Genomic DNA, 20,144 nt, shown 5'->3' with positions numbered 1-20,144 from the left:
CCCAAGAAAAGAGAAAAGAGTCAGCTCAAGTTTACATATGTTTAATCCCTGCTCTCCTGTTCCGAGATTCCAGAATCTTTCTAGGCCACACTTCTCTGCTCCTGCTCACCCAAAGCCTAGTCATCCACCACAGTTCTCCTCACTGGCATGCCAAAGCCAGACCCATTCTCCCAGGGGTTACTCTTCCCCACCCTGACTCTTGTTGCAGATGGACACATGACCTTGACCAAACCTCCATCTGGCCCCATTCAGCAGAGGCGAGGCAGGAGGAGGAAGGGGTAGGGAGGTCAGGAGCCCATCCCGGGCTGCAGCAGCCAGCAAAGGAACCGGAGGCAGGCAGAGGCGCAGGGACCTGAGAAGGCTCCATTGCTCATTTGCTTCTTGATCCATTTGGTGTATTTGGTGACGCGGGTGTACACGCCTGGATTCTGTGCCTTTGCGCAGGCCTTTTCCCAGGACAACACCCCAGCCAGAATCCATCCACCCTCTACTTCACAAGCCAATGGCCCCCCAGAATCCCCCTAGACAAAAAGAGAGGAGTGATGGAGGCTGCAGGTCCATCTGGGCCTGCAGGGCCCTGAGGACCCATGCCCACCCTCTGAGCTCTGCTAGGAGTGCTTTCACTCCTCCAGGACCTCACTACTTGGGGTCCTCTTTTGGCTCCTCAGCTGGGACCCATACCTCAGAATCGGGGCCAAAGTCAGCATCACAGGGGAAAGCAGACAAGAGCAGAGCACAGCTGGGTGACGTAACGGAGGGAGGCTGGGCCAACCCCGCCCCAGGGAACTGCCCCCACCCGGGAGTGGCTCCCCACGGAAGTGGAGATACCAGAACCTCCCAGAAACTCACAGAGCATAAGTTTTCTCCATAATTGGTGGCACAGATCATGTCCCCTAGGACAAGGGGGATGATTGGGGGGGAAGAGGGACTTCTTGTGGTAATGCCGGTCACATCTCTTGCTGTCCATGATAAACACCTCAGCCTCCTGCAGCTCTGGGGTCAGCGTGGAGTTGGCTGTGGAGCCAAGCAGGGTGAGCACTGACCTCTCACTCTACCCAACCCTGACCTCTGTCCAGGGTCTGGTCCCCTCCACCCTGGAGACTCAGCCCAGCCACCCCCTGTCACACCTCCAAGCCCTCCCCTCCTTCAGCGGCCCCTCCCCCTGCAGTGCAGGCCTTGTCTGAGAAGCTCCCCTGCCCTAGAAGGGTCTGAGTCCAAGCCAGCTTGGGAAGCTTCTACTTCTGAACCAAGCCAGCTGTAATTCAAGTCTCAGTGCAGCTGCTTCCAAGCTGGGGCCCAGCCCGGCATTGCTTCCCTGCAGACTCTGAGCTTTGCTGGCTGGGTACTCCCTCCACCTTCATTAACACTGGCTCCTCCTCCAGGGCCTCCAGGCAGTCCCTCTGCCCAGAGCTCATTCTGGACCCTCCTGGCCATATCTCAAGACCGCCTGACAAGACCTTTGCCTCATTCTCCTCAGCCCGTGCCCACACCCACATCCAATCATGACTTCCTCCAGGCAGGGCAGGCATTTCTAGTGCCAAGGGCTGGGTGCTGGCACCTGAAGTGTGTCAAGTGAATGAATGAGTGAGTGAGTGAATTTCTAGATGCCCAGCTCTGAGCTTCTGTAAGACACAGATGATCATGCCCAGCCCAGGCACTACCAGGCCTGAATGAGGTGTCCACATAAACAGTGACCATGGTCACCACATGAGGAGTGGTCCTAACACATTCAGAGAACCAGGTCCAGCAGGAAGCGCTCCAGAAGGAAAGGAGTGTGCTCTTGGTGGTACGGCACCCACCCCCCATCCCATCCTGCTCATCTGAAAAGCGTTGCTTAACCTGGCTCCAGCCAGTCACCCAACACTGCGTCCCAACCTTCAGGTTGAAGTTGGGCTCTGGGAGGCAGATGGGCTGCACGTACTCACTGAAGGTGACAGGTGTTTGAAGGTGGACAAGGGCAACGTCGCCCACGATGAAGGTCCGGCCCCGGTTCTTGGGGTGCATAATGATGTCCCTCACAGGGACCTGGAGGGCCCTGGTGAAGTTCATGGGCTGCAGCTTGGAGGTGCCGAGCACCACTGAGTACTCTTCGGTGCTGTGGGAGACAGAAAACCCCAGCTGGTAGGTTTCAGCTCCCAAGCAGGAACATGCTCCTACCTCTCTGTGGCCCTTCCCCCTTAGCAGGAGTCCTGCCTCCACCCCATCTGCCTAATCTAGCCTAAGGGCCCTGAAGGTCAGCAAGCTGACTGCCTCCTCATTCATCATTCAAGTGGATTCAAGGTGGCCTGGTCTGTGTGTTGTGCGTGCAGGTGTGGAAGTGTTGGGTGTACACATATGTTCTCGTGCGTGATGAGGTAGGGAGCGTGTTCTGGGGTTTCCTGTGGCTCAGTTTAGGGTGCAGTCTTTGTTGCTTGGGGCTCCTGCCCCAGCTCAGTCCCTGGCCCCCTAGGAGACCCCAAGCACAACTCTCCCCTATCCCAGATGCCTTTTCCACTCCCTCCCTCCCTCCCTCTCACACTGTTTCACTGGGGAAATGAGGAAGCTGGGCTGGGCCCATGGTAGCTCGGGGTCTCCAGGCCCTGGACACATGGGCCACACTCACCCTTGGATGCAGTGGGCCACAGTCACCACCCAGCTGGGGTCAATGAGGGCCCCTCCACACACGTGCTGATTTTCCATCCAAAGGCTCACCTCCCAGGGCCAATGGCGGCTCATTTCCAAATCTTGCGACCACCAGGGCTCACCACAAACTTCAGGAAGAAGTGTGCCAGGGAGACACAGGGACCACATGGAGGAGGATGAGAATGACTGAGACTGAGACATTCTACAGGGCCAATTTGCACAAAGCTGTAAACTCAGGGTCTCTTCCCATTTCAGAGATGGGGAGAGTGAGGGTGAGAGAAGGGCAGTGGCCTGCCCAAAGGCACTGAGCTTGACAGAAAGTGACAATGACAGAGGTAAAAAGCATCAAGGCAGAGACATGGAGAGAGAGAGAGATTCTGAGAGTCACAGGGAGCCTTCAGCCCACAACCTCAAAACAAAGGCAAGCAGAGAAGGAGCTCCAAGGCAAAAAATGCATTTTCTTGTGTTTGGGGAAGTTCCTCGGCTGCTTCTGAAAAGCTATAATGCTTGCTATACCTCTTAGATGCAGAAGGCCTCTGTACCCCGCACTGCTCAGAGTCAAGAAAAGCTCCTGACTTCTGTGTCAGAAGTTTTCACATTGAACATTCAAAGTGCCAGCAGGGAGACCCCAGTGGCCCCTCACTCACAGGCCATGCACTCAGTGTGCACGCAGTTCTATCAATCAAGTTTTATGCTTGTATGAATGTATGAAGAAACACAGATCCAAGCATTCTAAATAAAACATTAGCTAACACTGTATTTTTAAAAAACAATGCACCATGATGATTAAGGATTGGCCCAGGAATGCAAGGGTGGTCCCACATTGGTGGAACTCTCAGTGGATTCTCCACAAAAAGGTTCTAACAATCTGAAGAGAAAAAGACCATGTGCTTTTCTCCATGGCCACAGAAAAAAGGCATTTGAAAAATGTAACACATATTTATGACTTACAAAAAAAACCCCTCTTACTTAAACTAGAAATAGGAGGAAAATCCTTAACTTTACAAAAGTTGGATATATCCCAAACCTACAGCAAACATCACACAACACTAAAGAACAGGCAGAAAAGAACCTATCCCACCAGATGTCAGGAATAAGGATGCTCTGTGGGAGGAGGGCAGAGGAAATCACTGAGAGAACGAGACAGGGCTGCTGCATGCTGGTATTAGCCTACTTTTTTTTTTTTTTTGAGACAGGGTCTTGCTCTGTCATTCAGGCTGCAGTGCAGTGTCACAGCTCTCTGCAGCCTTGACCTCGGGCTCAAGCAATCCTCTCACCTCAGCCTCCCAAGTCACTGGGACTATAGGCGCTTGCCACCACACCTAATTTTTTTTCTAATTTTTTATAGAGACAGTCTTACTATGTTGCCAGGGCTGGTCTCGAACTCCGAGGCTCAGGCAATCCTCCCATCTCAGCCTCTCTAAGCACTTATTCTACCTTTTAACCTGAGTAGTAATAACATAGGTGTGCCCACTGTGTGACAGTTGATTCAGCTGGACCTTCATAATTTTGTGCATTTTTTTGGAATGCATACAATACTTCAATAAAACAATTTCCTTTTAAAGTCAATAACATCTTTCTATCCCGGCACAACCAACTAGAAAATATACTCAAGTAAGAAACATTTTCAACAGCAAAAAAATGGTAAAGTTCATAGGAATTAACTTACCTAACTCCACAGAAGACTCCTGTTGTAATAAATTTAAAACTCTAATAAAAGACACAGAAAATGATCAGCAAAAATGGCAAGACAGTCCCTGTTCTAAAAGAACAGCTAAGGCTAGGCACGTTGGCTCACACCTGTAATCCCAGCACTTTGGGAGGCTGAGGTGCGCAGATCATAAGGTCAGGAGTTCCAGACCAGCCTGGCTAACATAGTGAAACCCTGTCTTTACTAAAAATACAAAAAATTAGCCTAGCGTGGTGGCAGGTGCCTGTAATCCCAGCTACTTAGGAGGCTAAGGCAGGAGAGTCGTTTGAACCCAGGAGGTGGAAGTTGTGGTAAGCTGAGATGGCACGATTGCATTCCAGCCTGGGCGTCAGTGCAAGACTCCATCTCAAAAAAAAAAAAAAAGAACAGCTAAATATTTTAGACGTAATTTTTCCCAAAATTAATCTATAAATTCATTTTCAAGTTAGAATTTTTAAGAAACTTGATAAACTTAATTCTGAAACTGAAATACAAAAACAAAGGTCTGTGAATAGTTCAGTCTTTGAAAAAGTACAGCAAAGAAGGACCACTTGCCCTAGCAGATATTAAGACACATGTGAAAGCCATAATAATAAAAACAGTATGGTATTGTCACAAGGACAGACAGTGGAAAGTGACACTGGAAAAGAATAGAGAGCTTGAGATTGTTCCATGTGTTGCACAAACTTGATGTAAATAAAGAAGCCACCACAATCAGTGGGTAAAAGAAGGACTGTTGAGAAGATGGTGTTGGGAAAACCGGCTCACTATAAGAAATAAGAAAACCAAAACTGGATTCCTTGGCAATAGCTCTTGAAGATATAAAGACAAAACTGTAAAATTAATAAATCACATGACATGGGGGAGGAAAGGACTCCTTAAAACCTCAAAACGCAAACCATAAATCATAAACTGATTAACCTGATTATGCCCAAATAGAGGAGTTTTGGCCTGGAGCACAGTTAACAGACAGAGGACAGATTGGGAGGAAATATTTGCAATATCTAAAATGAATACAAGGCTTTTATTAGAAATATGCAAGAAACTCCAGGAAATCAACAAGAAAGAAAAAGGTAACAGGCAAAGGATAGAGACAAGCAATTTATTAGAAGAGGAAACTCAAGAAGCCAACAACCTATTGAGACCTACTCAAATTCATTAGTAATGAGAAAAATGAAAATTAAATCAATAAGTCATTTTTCAATCTATTAGACTGGCAAAAAACGTAAAAGCAGGATCACACCAAGGGTTGGCAGCGAGGTCCGTGGCAACCTATACACCTTCATGCACTGTTGAAGTAGGAGTTTGGAGAACTAACCAAATTAGAATATAGATAGTAGATAAAAGTACGGTATTAATGTAAACCTTTGAAGTTGTTAAGTGTGCTGTGGTTACGGAAGATAATATTCTCAGAAAATACATACCAAAGTTACCCTCCACTGATTCCAAAAAAAATTATATGTGTGTGGGTTCCTTGTAATACTTGTATTTTTGCAGTGTTTTGTAAGTTTAAAATTATTTCCATATTTTAAAAATGTCTTACTGAGGCTGAATTAAAAGAGAAGAGAACAGAAAGAGATGCAGAGAACATACCACTTATGTAAATTAAAAATGCATGCACACAAAAGAGCAATATGTATTTTTACAAGAGCACACACAAACAGAAAGATTCCCAAGAAAGGATAAGCGGGTAGAGAAGGGGAGTGGACAGAAGCAGGGATAAGTAACTTAATCAATCGGTCATCTAATCTCTAATGAATCAGGGCAGAGTTCTAGCAGGACCTATGAGAATGGAGGTCCATGAACTGAAGAACAGGAGCAATCCAACGCTTCATGCCTAAGGTGTAAGGAAAAAGACAGGAAACCCCAGAAGAGCTGGGCTCTGCTGACACAGGGCCCAGGAAGCTCTTCTGCAACTGAACGGCTTAGAGCTCAAAAGATTCTGTGTGGAAAAGGGTCTGAGATGAGGCCTGGGCTGAATTCAAAGAGGCTCAGCATTCCTATGGGAGGCCTGGATCCTCTTTCCTCTAGACTGTTAGGTCTGTATGTTCTGGTAGCTGCAGGTTGTTCTTTAGAAAACAGACCCCTTAGACCCAAAGCCTGCTTCCTACAGACTCAGAACCACTGTCTATGTGATCCCTTCAGAACACACCCTCCCAGGAGCTTCAGCTTTTCCTGCAGCAGGGTCTCACCCTACCTACCCGGACTGGTGGCGTCCTCTTTATAACCTGGAGGAGAAAAGAGGGACAGATATGAAGCAAGTGCTCATGACAGGATGACAGCAAAGAGCCACATTTTTAAATTAGTTTGCTCATTTGTTCACCAAATAGGTCTTAATCTCCTACTCTGTTCCCAGCCTGGAGCCAGAGGCTGGGGAGATAGATGTGTGTCAAACAGAGCCTACTCTCAAGGAATACAGTGTCGAGCAGGGCAGACAGAGGTAAATACACAACCGCCTGCATGCGATCAGTGCAGGGACAGAGCTGCAGGCATCGGGGAGCCCAGAAGTGGTGGACAGAAAAGAACCACCTCAGTGGGAGGAGGGCTTACTGTGCCAGGTGTTAAAGATGAGAGGGTAAAACAGAAATGAAAAGTGATCATCGCATTCCTGGCAGAAGAAACATTGTGGTGTATGCCAGAGACTCCAGAGGATGAGGCGCAAGGCCTGTGAGGGCAAGAGATGAGCCAGGGGAGGAGAGTCGGGCATCAGTCACGAAGGCCTCAAAAGCTGAGCCAGGAAGCCGGGGTGAGACCTTCTGGGTAAAGGGAGATCAACAGAGGTAAGACTGAGCCAGGCGTGTATTGTGAAGGCAGCACTGATATTAGACAGGAAGATGACAAGACGGAGGGCACGGGGATCCCACCAGAGGCTCTGCAGAACCAACGCAAGAAATGAGGAGGTCTGAATGAGGAAGCGACTGTGAGAACAGATACGGCGAGCTGTGTGTGGGACTTAGGATCACACCCCAGTTTCTGGTTTTGGAGAACAGTAGCTGCCATCCACTGAGTTAGGAAACAATGAGAGAAGTCAGTTGGTAGGAAGATGAAGGCTTCAGCTTTGACACCAAGGGGTTGAGCTGTTTCTAGGTCTTTCAGGTAGAGATATTCAGGAGGCAGCTGCACATCCAGACATGTTTTATGAGGCACCATCACATAAACGGCAGCTCAAGTGAGTTCACCCAGGGAGCAGTTAACAGACAAGGAGCAGGAAACACAGAGAGCAGCTTAGGGGACACCAACGCGTCAGGGATAAGCAGAGCAGGGTGGCCTGGGGCAGTCACAGAGGAGAGAGGGAGTGACCCTTGAGGTACAGAAGACTCAGGACCCACAGAAAATGAAAGAGGAGGGAGTGGTAACAAGGCCAGGGACCACCAGGGTGGAGACATCCCTGGGAGGAGCTAAGGGTTAAGTGGGGAGCAAGGAGGCACTGGCAGGAAGCATGGAGTGAAGACATCTGGGGAGTCTGGCCTTGAAGGGGCAAGAGATAGGGGAGGAAAATCAGCAAGGCAGAAACGAGAGGATACCTATGAGAGAGGATGATGGACGCAGCGTCGCACAGGGAGCCCGCATTGCACCGGAAGCAGGCCTCTCTGACTCCTAAAGAAGCAGGTGAGGGTGGTGTTGAGCAGTCCAGTTTGAAGGGGCCCCTACGGGTTGGGGATTCGGTTCAGGAAGAAAGCATCGTGTTTTCTGAGGGAATGATGGGCTGCTAAGGAAGGAAAGCTGGGTTGGAACAGAGGATCTGGGAAGAAGGTGAACATTAGAATATTCCTGTAAGTGGATGGGGACCAAGAATTTTCCCGTGCCAAAGAGCATGTCCAAGTGGGGTCTCCAGGAGGACTCAGCTCCATGGAAGATCAGAGCCGAGGGTGGAGGGGGAGCCTGTGAGAGGCCTGAGGATGCTCTGGAGAGGGCTGCTTGGGTGGTGGGGACATTAGCCACGCTGTCCAGACTGGCAGCGAAGGAAGCGGCTGCCAGCGGAGGAGAGAAGGCAGGGGTTCCCCACACCGCCGGTCCAGAGGGCTGTAGGACAGGCGTGGCCTGACGCAGGAGGCCAGAGCGGGCAGAATTTTAAGATCCTGGAATCGGGCCGGGTGCGGTGGCTCACGCCTGTAATCCCAGCACTTTGGGAGGCAGAGGCGGGTGGATCACGAGGTCAAGAGATCAAGACCATCCTGGTCAACATGGTGAAACCCCGTCTCTACTGAAAATACAAAAAATTAGCTGGGCATGGTGGCGCATGCCTGTAATCCCAGCTACTCAGGAGGCTGAGGCAGGAGAATTGCCTGAACCCAGGAGGCGGAGGTTGCGGTGAGCCGAGATCGTGCCATTGCACTCCAGCCTGGGTAACAAGAGCGAAACTCCATCTCAAAAAAAAAAGATCCTGGAATCGCCCTGGCGAGGTCCTGGGAGCGAGCAGTAGAGAAGAGCTGACCGAGGTGTGGGTTGGCTGCAAAAGTCCTCGACCAAAGAGTAGGCAGCCACACCCCCGGGCCAGTCCCCGGCCTCCAAGGCCAGGCACGGAGCCGAGCAGGAGGCAGAGCAGCGATAGGGGCGGGGAGAGGGAAGGTAGAGCTGGGAGGAGCGCCCACCTCACCCGAGCTCAGCGGCAGCAGGAGAAGCAGCAGCAGCAGCAGGACGCGGCGGCTCAGGACTAGCTCAGGACTGAGGGCCTGGAGGCTCTCGGCCCCGCACCGAGGTTCGATCAAGAGACGGCCATGAGGCTGGGGAGGTGCCACCTGCCGACTGCGAAGACCGTCCGAGAGCCCAGCACGTGCCTGGCATCAGCACACGTGACCACACTCTAGCACGTGACGGCTCCGGGAATTCCTGCCCACTCCCCTGCAAAACTGGCCCATTTCCCGCACCTCCATCTCCTGCCTGTTCTTGAGGACGACCTGGGAGCCCTGGGTCTGGGATTGCTCCCAGGGTGGCGGGCCCCATGAAAGCAACTCCAAGGGTTTTAAGTTGGTGTCCCGGTGAAGGTGCACTGAATCCCTGGGCTACTGATGGCACCTTGTTGCCCAGCCTCTGACTACACCCTTGGTCCCTGGGCCCGGTGCATTGGGGAGTTTCACAATTACCCTTAGTTTGAGAATCTGGAAAGCTGGAGAAAGCACAAAAAAGGAAAAGAACGGTAAGGCTAAGGAATCAGAGAAGATGTCTTTGAGAAAGTGATACTTGAGCTGGACCTACGACTACTATAAAACAAGGACTCTTGGAGGAGACCAGAGAAAGGAAAGGCATGTGTCCTCTTCCACAGACAACCAGTAAGATCGTGGCAGCTAAAGGGAATGGTGGCTTATGCCAGGCCTTGCACTTCCATAGGGATTTTTTTTTTTTTTTTTTTTTTTTTGAAGCATGCTGTCTTTGGATCTGCTAGGCATGGCAGAAGATTGGGAGGTGATCAGCTGGACTTGGAGCCACATTCCCTACCCAGCCTGGCATCTAAGTGGGTCCACATGAATAGAGTGATGTGTGCCACTTCCATGCCAAGGCAGTCAACAGAAGGTTAATCCAGAGCATTGCTTCTCAAAGTAAGGTCTTCAGACAAGCTAGGAACTTAGAAATTAAAGGTCTTTAGGTCTTTCAGATAAATGTACATTCTTGTTAGAAATGTACATTCTTTTAGGTCTTTCTACCTGAAAGACAGAGAATGTAGGCCCCATCTCAGACCTATGGAATTGAAAACTCCAGGGATGTCCGGGCACGGTGGCTCACACTTGTAATCCTAGCACTTTGGGAGGCCAAGGTGGGCAGATCACGATGTCAAGAGATCAAGACTATCCTGGCCAACATGGTGAAACCCTGTCTCTAATGAAAATACAAAAATTAGCTGGGCATGGTGGCGCACGCCTGTAATCCCAGCTACTCTGCAGGCTGAGGCAGGAGGATGTCTTGAGCCCAGGAGTTTGAGGCTGCAGTGATAGATGACCATACCACTGCACCCCAGCCTGGGCGACAGAGTGAGACTCCATCTCAATGAATGAATGAATGAAAATAAAAATAAAGAAAACTCCAGGGGTGGAACTAGGAACCAGTAATCTGTAAGTTTTGTTTAAGAGATGAGGTCTCCTCCTGTCCCCCAGGCTGGGGTGCAGTGGAATGATCATCTATCACTACAGCCTCAAACTCCTGGGCTCAAGACATCCTCCTGCCTCAGCCTGCAGAGTAGCTGGGATTACAGGCACAGGCCACAATGCCCAGCTGTTTTTTTTTAACAGCTCAAGCTCCTGGCCTCAAGGAATCCTTCTGCCTCAGTCTTCCAGGTAGCCGGGATTATAGGCATGAGTCACTGTGCAGGCCAGTAATCTGTATTTTCACAAGCCTTAGGGGATTCTGATGCAGGTAAAGCATGAACTACAGGGCTAAGAGCAAGCCACAAGATGGAAAAAGCTACCTGCTAATCAAGAACACCAGAATGGGATGTTCTAGGAAAAAAAGTTAAATGTTTTATTTACAAATAAATCAGTGGTTTCTTAAAGCAAGTAGTACTATATTCATTAAGTGACTGGGTTTGATTTAAGCTCTCAGTCTCTCAGCCTCAGCCTTCCTCAGACAATAGAAGGGACTGGTTCAGACTGAAGCCCACCCATACCTGGGGGTTAAACATTCAACCCTAGAAGGGCAAAGAGCAAGAGGTTGGGAGGGAGTTGATCAGCAGCTAGACAGACTCCAGGACACCAGACTTTGTAATGAGGGGAGAGAACCTATGTACAGTACAGTGACTCTCTCTTGCCCTTCTCCCGGTGGGAACGCATGTCTTTGGTAACCAAGTGGGAGGGAGCAGCAAGGAGAAGCAGTAGAGGATGAGCAATATTTCTCACACCCCAACTTCACTCTTGGGCCCAGTTCCAGTGTCTCTTGATCCCCTATCCCTAGCTGTAAAGGTTGTTAAACTCAACTACAGAGCTCCCTGCAGTGATGCTGATGGCTATAACAGGTATACAGGGAACAAGACCCACTGGCTAAAACCATCCCTAGAGCTCACGTCTGAGGAAGCAGGGCCTGCCTCACCTGTCCTTCTACGTTTTAATAGCTTCCTTCCTTCTACCATAAATAGCTTCCTTAGTTAAATGGGAAACCAGTGCTCTACAGAGTATGTTATATGCCACCAAACTCCCCAGATGAGCAGAGCTTCAGTAACAGGAGACTCTCCAAACAGTGATTCAGTTGATTTCTGAAAACTCCACACTCCATAACTGCCTCAACACAACTTGCAGTGTCCCTGAAAGCGGCCACTAGGGCACTGAGGAAGGGGGTGCCAAGAATGGGTTGCCCCAAGAGAGCTGGTGTGGCAGAGGCTGTCCACTCACAGATGGACCCACACTGGGCTACAGGGGAACTTCTCCCAGCCCCAGACAACTGAGCCAGAGTGGAAGTCCCAGGCCTCACACCTCTGCAGGGACCTGGTAACGCCCGCTTCACTCTCTCTGAGCAATTGCCCAGCTGGCTGGTTTCACAAAGTCTCAGGTGAGAGCCCTAAAACCAGAACCACGTCTAACGCTTGCTTTACGGTTGATGATGTCTCTTCCTTGATAGATGGTCCCTCAGGTATTGAAGAGTCACTGTGGCCCCCTGGCAGGGCGGCTGGTCCTCTAGCTGGAATTGGTTCATCCCTCCTTCCCACCAGGCAGAGCACAGCCCTGGTGCAGGCACGGCGGAGGCAAGGAACCAGAGCACCAGGCAAGGACACTTTCCAGGCTCCAGTCTCCCCACCATGCTCTATTGTGTGGATCTCCAGAGGGCCCGTGGACTCCAACTAGGATTTGTGAAAAAGGTACTGAGAAGGAGTGGGAGGTTGGTCAGAGGAGACATCTAAATGTGAGACTCAGAAACAGCAGGAGAGTGGAATGGGGTCTGATCACGGGGTCACCAGAACACCCAGGGGCATCACCAGACACAGGAATAGAGTGAGAAAGTTTGCTGAATCCAGACAGGAAGCTTATTTCAGGTGATCAACAATCCATTGCTTGTAGAAACTAACTTCAGTGTAAACTCCAGGATATCCTTTGCGACCGCAGCCAATGCCCCAGCTCACAATCCCCACCTGGACCCACATGCCATTTAATTCATAGACCAGGGGCCCCCAGAATCTCCCTGGAAAAAGAAAGACAATCACTGTAGGAAACAAATAGGCTCCACGTCAGAGCAGGCTGATTGCACTGCAATGCACTGCAGAGCTAGGCACTCAAGGGGCTTCCCCGGGAACCCCTAAGACCCTCCTAGCCTTAGGTATCTGTCAATATGAGAGCTGAGAATTGACGATTTTCAATAAAGCAAAATCATGCACCTACTGAAAAGGCGTGTTTCAAAAACCTTAATACACATGATGAAATCGGGCCTACTCTGAGCCAATAATGAGTCTAGTGCTTACCTGAGTAATAATACTGCCTATCACACAGAAGGAGCCCAAAACGTGGAGCATGCATTGTTGGTGGGACCTGCCTGATTCACCCCTCCTCGCACTCCAGGATGTGTTAGCTGCTCTCTCCTGAAGGATCAGGTAGGCTGCCCAGGAGAGCCTTGGTGGCTTGTCCTCACGTCCCATTACCATGAATGAGGGTAAACCGAGGGGCTAGGAGATAACCCAGGCCCTACTGGCTGCGGATGAGGAAGCTTTGAGGAGACAACTGCAATACTGAGGCAGCAAGAGGCCCATGAACTGACCTTACAGGCATCCTTCCCTTGGTCGCTGTAGCCACAGACGGTCCCCTCCTTGACCGTTTCACTCTTGTGTCCCATCTTCTTGAGCACCTCTCTACATTTCTCATGACGAATAATGCTTAGCTCAGTCTCCTGAAGAACAGGTGTCCCTGATCCTGAAGTTGCAAAGAGACAATTTACAAGAGAGCAGATCTTCACAAAGGGATAGGACAGGAGCCCCCAGTGCCCACTCTGAGTCCTGATCAGTGTCAACACAACTGCCGAGTTAAAGGAAGTCAGGACAGTGGATATTGTCCCCACTTGACATAGAAGGAACCTTGAGCCTAATGTTGACATGGACACGGAAAAGGACAAGAAGCAAAACCAAGACAGTAAAAGGAAAAACAAATCAGGGGAGGAGGAGGTAAGGCCTTGCCAGCCTGAAAAATGCCAACCAAATATCTGTCACTCTGAGTATCAGCAGAAATGCCAAGCTGTCCTGTGCATCTGTAAAGCATCTTTACTTTCTAGAGCAGGATCACAGACTCTTGGCAGGAAGTGCCTCTCCCTAAGGATAGGAGCCCCCACAGCCTCACTGGTAGGGTTGCTGTGGCTTGGCCTACACTGCTAGGGTGAAGAAGTTCAACCCATCAAGGCAGGTACTTCTAGTGACGGGCGGCTTCTATTGGCAGACAGCTCATCACCCTGAGCTGAAATTCACCTGAAGAGAACCCACAACACCTGGCCTCCAAGCCCCCAGCTCCCGAAATAACAACAGAAATTCATAACACAGTTGTTAAATTACTTCCTGGCAGCATCTTCACCCTCCTCCCTTACTCACCTGCTAGAAAGTGGCCTCCCAGCCTCTCCCAGTAGCTTGCAGGCCAACCCCAGCCCACCAGGCAGTCCCGCCTCAGCATCCTACTTGACAATCTCACCATTCTCTGCTGTTCGCCCCCATCCGGTCACCCAGCACTCTGTCCCAGCTTCCACTTTGAAAAGCTTTTTGGGGAGGCACACAGGCTGGATGTGTGAGGAATAATTCACAGAGTAGGCGAGCAGAACAATGGCAATGTCGTTTATCAAAGTGGTAGCATCAAAATTGCTGGGAAAAATGATGTCTTGAATCGGGATCACCGGTGCCGCTTTGGAATCAGCAAGCAAGCGAGAGTCTTCCAGCTTCACCTTGTATCCCAAATCGGTGCTGAGAGAAAAGACGGACTTCACAGAGATCCCGGGGTATCTGTGCTCTCTCCTTCCACGCCTTCCAGGTGCTTCCCAGCCTGGTCCCATCTTCCTATGACAGCCAGCAGCCATCTCCCTCCCTCAAACCACATACCCCAAGGACCCCTGACCACTTCAGCCTGTGGTCCCCCAGACCTCAGCGGCTGCAGTGGCAGCACCCACAAACTTGTTAGAAATGCAAATCCTCAGGTCTCAACCAGACTGGATAAAAACTATGGGCTGTCACCTCCTTTTACAGAAGCTCAGGGAGGGGGAACAGACTGGCTCCAGGTCCCACAGCCTTATCAGGGCCCAAACTCTGAGCCCCAAACACTCACCCATGGATGCAGTGGGCGGCAGTGAGCACCCAGCGCCTGCCGATCAGGGAGCCTCCGTAGAGTGTCCTTGTCCGTCGCTGGTCTGCAGGCTCACCTGCCAGGGCCACTTCTTGTCTGAGGCCAGTAATCCTCCAACTATCCTTGAAATCCGATGGCCGCAGGCTGGTTGGCTCAGTAAAGAGAGGGGACTGGAAGTGAAGCCACTGCCTCCCCACCACCCCCACCCCGCGGCCCAGGGCGGAGGTGGGTTATCCGTCTCCCTCAAATCCTCTAGGTCAGGGTCTGACCCTCACCACGCGCCCCCACGCCGAGCCAGGCTGCGTCCCGTTTGACACCACCGCCCCGCCCTCCCCAGCAGGCCAGGACAGGTCTCTCACCATAAACAATATCCTGAGGAAGCCACCTTCCAAGGTCAGAGATCCCGTTGGATTCCGAGGTGTCTCCCACTGCAGATGCTGAAGTCACCCGGGATCCTGGAGGCCCTGCGGGCGCTGGAAACCCTGGAGCTACAGAGGTTTCTGGAATCTTCGGAAATTTCAGGTGCATGGGAGGCGTCCGGGCCTCTGGGCTTGCCGGGGTCACTCTGGAAGCCTCCTCGAGTCAGTATGGCTCACCTGGTGAAGATGGGGACCCACGACAACAGGAGCTGGCCCGGCGGTTCCTCCTCATCTGCCTGTTCCCACAGCAACCCCACTGCCACCCCACACCCAGCGTGGGCGCAGCCCAGTGCCCACTCCTGGCCTCACTGAGCAGGGGCTGAAGGAGCTGAAACCAGACCAGGAGGTGGAGGCTCAGGCGGGTGCCTCCACGGCCCCTGCGGAGGCCGCCTTGGGACGCCATGAGCAAAGGCAGCACGCCTCGTGGCGCCCCCTCGCGGCGGCTCCCGCCCTGGTCCTGGTGTTGGCTGGAACCCGGTGTGCCGGCGGAGATCTCAGGTGGCTCTCGCGAGCCCTGGTCACTCAGCAAAAACTAATCCGGGTAGTGCTGTGAAGGAGGCTGCTTTTAATGTGTAATTCGTCCTGTGGACCTTAAGATAAGAGATTTTCCTGGATTATCTGGTTGAGTGTAATCTTTTTTTTTTTTTTGAGATGGAGTCTTGCTTTTGTCACACAGGCTGGATGGAGTACAGTGGCGTGATCTCTGCTCACTGCAACCTCCACCTCCTGGGTTCAGGCAATTCTCCTGCCTCAGCCTCCCGAGTAGCTGGGATCACAGGCATGCACCACTACGCCTGGCTAATTTTTGTATTTTTAGTAGAGATTGTAAGGTCTGTTCTCACCAAGGATGAAACGAAGAAACTGAGGCCAGCACGAAAATAATTCAATGCAAGGGGTTTTAGTCAGGCTCCCGGAGGAGTTTCTGCAGCCAGACAGGAGGGACCGGAGAAATCGCGCGGACTCCTCTCAGGCACGGGGTTTTATAGGGAGTGGAGGCGTCCGATTGGCTGTGCCCAAGGTGAGTGGGACAAAATGGAGGGGAGTGGGGCCCGGATGAAACAAAATGGAGGGGAGTGGGACCCGGATGAAACAAAATGGAGGGGAGTGGGACCCGGATGGAGTGGAGTGGGGCCCAGATAGGACAAAATAGTAGGCAGGGGTGCTCGCTTCGGCAGCACATATACTAAAATTGGAACGATACAGAGAAGATTAGCATGGCCCCTGCGCAAGGATGACACGCAAATTCGTGAAGCGTTCCATATTTAAAAAAAAAAAAAAAAAATAGTAGGCAGGGAGTGGGGCCTGGATGGGACAAAATGGTATCAGGTAGGTCCTGATGGGGCTTTTTTCCCAGGCTCCCGGAGGTGGGGGAGGAGGTGTGTCCGAGCTCCCGGTGAGGGTAGGGGGCGTGTCTGTGGTCCCTGCGAGGGAGGGGGGCGTATCTGAGGTCCCCGGGAGGGGAGGAGGTGTGTCTGAACTCCCCGCGAGGGGAGGAGGTGTGTCTGAACTCCCCGCGAGGGGAGAGGGTGTGTCCGAACTCTCCGCGACACAGCCAGCCTTACAGAGATGAAGTTTCACCATGTTGGCCAGGCTGGTCTCAAACTCCTGACCTCACGTGATCCTCCCGCCTTGGCCTCCCAAAGTGCTAGGAGTTTAGGTGTGAGCCACTGCGCCTGGCCCAAGATGAGTGAAATCTAATCACTGCATACTCTTCAAAGCAGCAGAAAATGCAGTCTACCCAGTGGAAACAGAAAGAGCCTGCTGGCCTGCAGGGGTCCCAGTTATTTTGAAGGCTGCGGCGGAAGGATTGTCCAACCTGGACAATATGTTGAAATGCCATCTCTTTAAAACAAAACAAAAAAGTTTGATAATAGAAAAAAAACAAGTTGGCTATAATCAGTCCTAATACAATAGCAAATGGATTGAAAAAAACAAACTAAATAATTTATCTTTTTTTTCCTTTTTTTTTTTTTTTTAAATAAAGATGGGGTTTCACCATGTTGGCCAGGCTGGTCTTGAACTCCTGACCTCAGGTGATCCACCCACCTTGGCCTCCCAAAGTGCTAGGATTACAGGCGTGAGCCACCGCGCCTGGTGAAAGAATTTATAATTAGAGAAAAAAAGATATCCAGAAATATACTCTGTGAAAAGACAAATTTAAAACAACAAGATACAGATAAATTGGAAAGAGGGGATTGGAAAGGGGGAATAGAAAGGAGGGGATAGAATATCAAGCAAATCTGAAACACAAAGTAAGTGGTATAGCAATTTTCTTTTTAGATCATAGTATTTAAGGCAAGATCATGATCAAGGGACAAAGAGGAATCTTATTATATAAAGTAAAAATAAGAAATGATCAAGAAGATGCAGTGAAAAGCCTGTAATACACAAAGAAACAGGTGACCAATTAACGGGAGACTGGAGTTTTTGATATGTTCCCCTTAAGAAACTGCTGGATTACACAGACAAAATTAAGCAAAGATATAGAAGATTTAACTATCACAATTAATAATCTCCACCTTAGCTATATAAATTTTACCACTCCCAACAGAGAACACTTGCTCAATGACCACAAAGGGAACATTCAGAAACAATGCCACAGAGAACAATAAACTCCAGGGAATCATTGGTATATGGACTCTGTTCTTGAGTCACAAGTCAATAATATTAAAATCAATTTTTAACATATCAAAAAAATCCCCTCTTTCTGAAACAAAAACAAAACCTTTCTAAGTGGTTCTCCTATAAAAAGAAAATCATGCAGGAAATGATGAACATTTAGAGGTGACTGCCAGTGAAAGCACTACATATCAAAGCATCCAGTCCCTGAAAGTAATTTACAGCTTTGACAAGATCAGAAAAGAAAGACTGATACCAAATGAGCTAAACATTCAACTCAGAAAGTGAAAAGGATCAATGGAGTAAACTCAAAGAAAGAATTTGTGCCAAGGGAGAAAACAATGGAAAAAGGAGACAGAAATCAATAAAGTAGCCAGCACAGCATCTCAGGCCTATAATCCCAACACTTCGGGAGGCTTAGGTGGGAGAATCACTTGAGCCCAGGAGTTCAAGACTAGCCTGGCAACATAGTGAGACCCTGTGTCTACTAAAAATAAAAAAAACTAGCAGGTGTGGTGTGTGCACCTATAGTCCCAGCTACTTGAGAGGATGAGGCAGGAGAATCCTTTGTGCCCAGGAGTTCAAGGGTACAGTGAGCCATGATCAGGCCGCTGCACTTCAGCCTGGGTGACAGAGTGACACCCTCTCTCTAAAAAAAAAAAAAAAAAAAAGGAAATCAATAAAATAGAGAAAAAATTATGGAGAGGATTAGCATAATCAGAATTTTGTTCTTTGAAAAGCCTAATAAAATAGACAACATTCTAGTTAAGACTAAGATAAAGAAAAAAAGCAAAATACAGAATGAAAAAGGGAAAGCAACTTAAAGAGATATTTTTAAATTATCTATGATAGATATTTTTCACTATAAAAGAATATTGGCTGGGCACTATGGCTCATGCCTGTAATCCCAACACTTTGGGAGGCTAAGGCAGGAGGATTGCTTGAGCCCAGGAGTTTGAGACCAGCCTAGGCAACATGGTGAGACCCTGTCTCTGAATCAAATCAAATCAAATAAATTAGCTGAGCATGGTAGTGCATGCCTGTAGTCCTAGCTACTCAAGAAGCTGAGGCAAGAGGATCACTTGAGCCTAAGAAGTTGAGGTTACAGTAAGCTATGATTGCACCAGTGCCTTCAAGCCTGGGTGACAGAGCAAGACCTCGTTTCGAATAATAATAATAATAATAAAGAAAGAATGTTATTAAATGCTGACTTCTCCTTCTGGCCATGGAATATAAAAAAAATTGACCTTCCAACATGAAACAACCAAAAATAGACAAAAATCTAAAACAAGTTCTTAAAATATTGAACACTAACCAAAAAAAAAAAAAAAATAGAATCCCTGTAGATGGGGAACAAATGGAGTAAGCCCTATGATTGCCTCAGGTTTATGACTTGAGAGAATTTCCAGGCCACAGTACAGAGAAGGAGAACCTAGGTGGAATCCAGCAGGCCCCCAGGAGGTGAGCAGGTATCTCTGCAAGGCCAGGAACACAGAGGCAGCTATGTTGATAGAATACTGCAGAGGAGAGTTGCACAAAGAAAGAAGGTAAAAATCTGCAGAGGCTCCCTGCTGTGGTTTGGACGTTTGTCCCCTCCACATCTCACGCTGAAATTTGATCCCCAGTGTTGAGGAAGCAGGGCCTAATGGAATGTGTCAGGGTCATAGGGGTGGATCGCTCATAAATAATTAATGCCCTTCCTGGAAGAAGAGGAGTGAGTGAGTTCTCAACTATATTAGTTGCCAAGAGAGCCGGTTGTTAAAAGAGCCTGGCACACCCACGTCTCCTCTCTTGCTTTCTCTCTTGCCATGTGATCTCTACATACAGCTCCACCTTGCCTTCTGCCATGAGAGGAAGACGCCTGAGGCTCTCATCAGAAGCAGATGCTGGCACTATGCTTCTTTATAGCCTAGAGAACCATGAGCCAAATAAACCTCTTTTCTTTATAAATTACCCTATAAAGGGTAATTCAGAATACCTGAATACTCAGGTATTCCTTTATAGCAACACAAATACTCCCCCTTGAGTATTAAACTGAGTACTGATCAGTGCATGTCTGTGAGGAAACTACCTGAAGCTAGAGAAATAACCACTGCAAAGAATCAAAAATAACAATGCCTGCTGCTCATACAGGGCCAAGAAGAGAGCCTGCTTCCATTAGTCAGACAAAAAAAAAAAAACCTCAAGATTCACAGAACACCAGGTAGAGTATTCAGGACGGCAGGAAGGTCTTGCCCCAGCAATGCAGAACAATTAGGCCTAGACTGAGAATTGTCCTGCTTAAAAAGTCTTAAAAGCAAGATCTCAAAAGAACAAACAGTTTTTAAGTAATTTAAATGCATCCCCAAAGCAAAGCTCAAGAATATTTATGAGAATATGAAAATATCAAACAGCCAACAAGGTAAAAGTCACAATGTCCAGTATCCAATCAAAGAATACCCAACATGCAAGAAGTATGAAAATACAACTGATAATGAGGGGAATAATCAATTAATCTTATCCTCTCAGAACTGATACAGATGTTAAATGAACAGGCAAGGGCATTAAAACAGTCATTATAACTTTAAG

General features: G+C 49.2%; 1 protein-coding gene and 1 non-coding gene across 2 annotated transcripts; one reads left to right on the top strand and one right to left on the bottom strand.

Moving 5' to 3' along the window:
* Positions 1 to 287: 287 nt before the first annotated feature.
* PRSS45 (serine protease 45) lies at positions 288 to 2,715 on the bottom strand. The gene is given in 5 exon segments (XM_064366784.1): positions 288 to 521; positions 850 to 918; positions 920 to 1,014; positions 1,800 to 2,095; positions 2,603 to 2,715. Coding segments are annotated over 5 exon segments (807 nt in total).
* A 13,401-nt stretch (positions 2,716 to 16,116) lies between these two features.
* Positions 16,117 to 16,223, top strand: LOC135270890 (U6 spliceosomal RNA). Its single transcript, XR_010339045.1, has one exon. It is a non-coding gene; the product is annotated as a U6 spliceosomal RNA (small nuclear RNA).
* Positions 16,224 to 20,144: the final 3,921 nt, after the last annotated feature.

The sequence above is a fragment of the Aotus nancymaae genome, unplaced genomic scaffold (genome assembly GCF_030222135.1).
Source record: "Aotus nancymaae isolate 86718 unplaced genomic scaffold, 86718_ANA_hifiasm-v0.15.2.pri h1tg000067l, whole genome shotgun sequence".
Classification (NCBI taxonomy): Eukaryota; Metazoa; Chordata; class Mammalia; order Primates; family Aotidae; genus Aotus; species Aotus nancymaae.
This window is presented reverse-complemented; position numbering and strand designations above follow the sequence as displayed.